Genomic DNA, 2741 nt, shown 5'->3' on the forward strand with positions numbered 1-2741 from the left:
TAGTAATTCGTAGATTTTTTAAAATGTACGTACCTGAAAGTAATCTTCGATTTCCTGTAAAGTACAATTTTTCGTTTCCGGTAGAACCAAGTAAATGAAGATCGCTTCTAAAAAGGCAGATGTTCCAAAAATCGAGAAAACTCCAATAATCCCTATCGCATCTTTCACCTATGTTTTATTTACAGAGAAATATTTAATATTTTTATTTCACTACTATTAACGAAGCTTACTCTTACAATTAATACATATTTTGTTATTCTCACGTACCGTAGGGAAAAGTTTCGTGCTCACGAAGATGAAAAAATTGAAAAGGAAAAAATTGGAACCACCCCCGATTCCCCGAGCTCTCAACGGCAGCAATTCTGCCATCATTAATCCTGGCAGCATCATTAATCCCATAGTACTAATGGCCACGTACAACAGTAAAAACATTCCAACGACGTAAATCTGCAAATATGTTACAAAATAAATAATTTACGAGGCAATTGATTAAACAGACATTGATAAAAATTAATTGTACTCGGAATAAACAAATATTCGATCCATTGTCTGTAAGTAAAAAAGAAAAAGAAATTGAATATAACTCACGTCCATAGAAGATTCATCGTTAATCATCATGTACACCGCGAGAGTTAACGAAGTAATTGAAGTTCCAAGAGCTGAAAGCAGACCTACACTCCTCCTGCCCATTTTCAATAACAGAACACTCGAAACTGAACTGAATAGGAGTCTAATAGCTGCTGTGATCACAGCTGCTAAGTACGTGTTTATACTATCACCGCCTGTTTAATTAATTAATAATGGTTAATGATAAATTAACATTTGTTAGCATTATTTGATTTTAGATTTAAAAAATTTTTAACAGATGAATAAGTAAGATTAGATAAATTGCTAAGATTATACTTACAGGTATCGTGAACGATGTCTACAGCATAGAAGACGACGATATACGTCCCGCTCATTAATTGAAAAACATTAAAGATATTGATTATCATTAATGGTTTAAAGACACTCGGATCACCGAGTGTCGTAATCGCAGACGTGATTCGTTCGCAAAAGGATAAGTTTATAGCTGTTCGAGCTTGATCTGCTTTCTCTCTAGCTTCCATTATTAACATCTCACTTTCTACCTGAAGGAAAACGAGAATTATTTTTAATAACAAACATCGTCCACGAATTTTTACCTGCTTCTCGTTCCCGCCTCTGAGCCATAGCAAAGCTTTCCTAGCTTTCTCAGATCTCTTTTTCTTAATCAGCCAAGCGGGGCTCTCGGGTATCAAAATTAAAGAGATTAATGCTGCGAGGGGAAGTGCAGCACTGCAGAACGCAACGATGTCCCAATTGAAAGAAGCTCCCAATCCATAGACCAGGAGTATACCGAAACAGTAAAAAGCCAGGACACCTGCAGTCATAGTTCCACGTAGTCTTGGATCCGACATCTCACCTAGGAGGACCTAGAACAGTTTTCAATTGAAACATATATTTTAGTACAATAATTATTCTTCATAAAACATGGTATTAATTTCTGAACGACGCTCATATTTATTTTTATACATTTGGTGCATTCTATATATATTTTAACACCAGTGCAGTAATTATAAATAATATAACTGTCTTTGCTGTGGTACCTGAGATGGGACAGCCATGAGACCAACGCCGAACCCTAATATAATTCGTCCCACCAGGAGACAAGGGATGTTTCTGGCGAATCCCATGAAGAACCATCCTAAGAATAGAGGTACACCTGAGAATTGCAGGGAACCGCGTCTCCCGATGGCGTCCAACAGAGGACCGGAAGTTAAAGAGCCTATAGGGGTTGCCAGGCTGTGAACCGAGGCTGGAAGAATCAACTATAATCAATTAGATTTTAAAACGTTTCATTCGATGAAATAATTAATTATCAAGGTTCAATATGAAATTACTGTGGATTTTTATGCAAAATAATGTATTTATGGCATGTCAGTTTAAAAAATGGTTTATTATTTGAAATACACGTTTAGCTTCTAAAATTTCGAAGTTTTATACGTTATTCACGACTTCTGCATTTATAGTTTTCTTAGAACTGCATAAAATCCGCAGTCTGGTGGTTAAATAATTATAATTGAATTGATGGAGTACCGATCCAGGATCCGAGATCAGAATCAACGTGCATAGTCCCATTCTCCTTGGCTAATTGCGGTAATAAAATAGCACTGTAGCCAATTGGCATTCCTCCTCCGGCTGCCAGCAATAAAACTGATCCTGATACCAAGCACTGCGACAAAAAAAGTTAATGACCGATTTATTAACACTCCCGCGTATCTTAATCGCTATAAGCTCTAAAGTGACGAGAATTTAAGAATACGCAGACGACGCGCTTAACAGGTAATATGAAAACGTTGTTATAGTACGATTAAGAGCGACAATATTTTCTTACACTCACCTGGGCAAACACTCCTTTGGAGTTCGACGAATAATGTCCTGACTCCTGTTTATTCTCAAGAGAATTGCTTTTGCCATCGGTATTATTATTATCTACATTCTCGCACACGCTCTCACGTCTTGGCGTTATTACATTCGCATAGTTCGCATTGGAGCCCAATATCGAATAATGACACTCTTCTCTGAATTGTTACAATTAAAAAAAAATAAAGAGAAACGTCGAATTAAAAAAAATATTAACCCTTTCAGTGCCGAGAAAAAGTATTGTACCTATGCAAAAAATGCCGAGTCAAATTGACGAATTTGTAAATAAATTATAA

The 2741-nt window shown here is 36.3% G+C and overlaps 1 protein-coding gene across 3 annotated transcripts in view; it reads right to left on the reverse strand.

The window, feature by feature from the left end:
• Nucleotides 1–6: 6 nt before the first annotated feature.
• Nucleotides 7–2741, reverse strand: part of LOC108624163 (facilitated trehalose transporter Tret1) — a 4033-nt gene continuing 1298 nt past the window's right edge. For 2 of the 3 annotated variants that reach the window (XM_026812931.1, XM_018023275.2), the window contains exons 2-9: nucleotides 2423–2603; nucleotides 2119–2254; nucleotides 1629–1837; nucleotides 1185–1454; nucleotides 908–1130; nucleotides 589–782; nucleotides 268–447; nucleotides 7–168 (exon numbers count right to left, since the gene is read on the reverse strand). In XM_026812931.1, the coding sequence (XP_026668732.1) occupies nucleotides 19–168; nucleotides 268–447; nucleotides 589–782; nucleotides 908–1130; nucleotides 1185–1454; nucleotides 1629–1837; nucleotides 2119–2254; nucleotides 2423–2603 (1543 nt within the window). In that variant the 3' untranslated portion in view covers nucleotides 7–18. Of the gene's footprint in view, nucleotides 169–267; nucleotides 448–588; nucleotides 783–907; nucleotides 1131–1184; nucleotides 1455–1628; nucleotides 1851–2118; nucleotides 2255–2422; nucleotides 2604–2741 lie in introns of those variants that run through there. The other variant, XM_018023284.2, reaches the window with a different exon arrangement.

This window comes from Ceratina calcarata, unplaced genomic scaffold (genome assembly GCF_001652005.2).
Source record: "Ceratina calcarata isolate Rehan_Ccalc_2016 unplaced genomic scaffold, ASM165200v1 scaffold116.2, whole genome shotgun sequence".
In the NCBI taxonomy this organism is placed as follows: domain Eukaryota; kingdom Metazoa; phylum Arthropoda; class Insecta; order Hymenoptera; family Apidae; genus Ceratina; species Ceratina calcarata.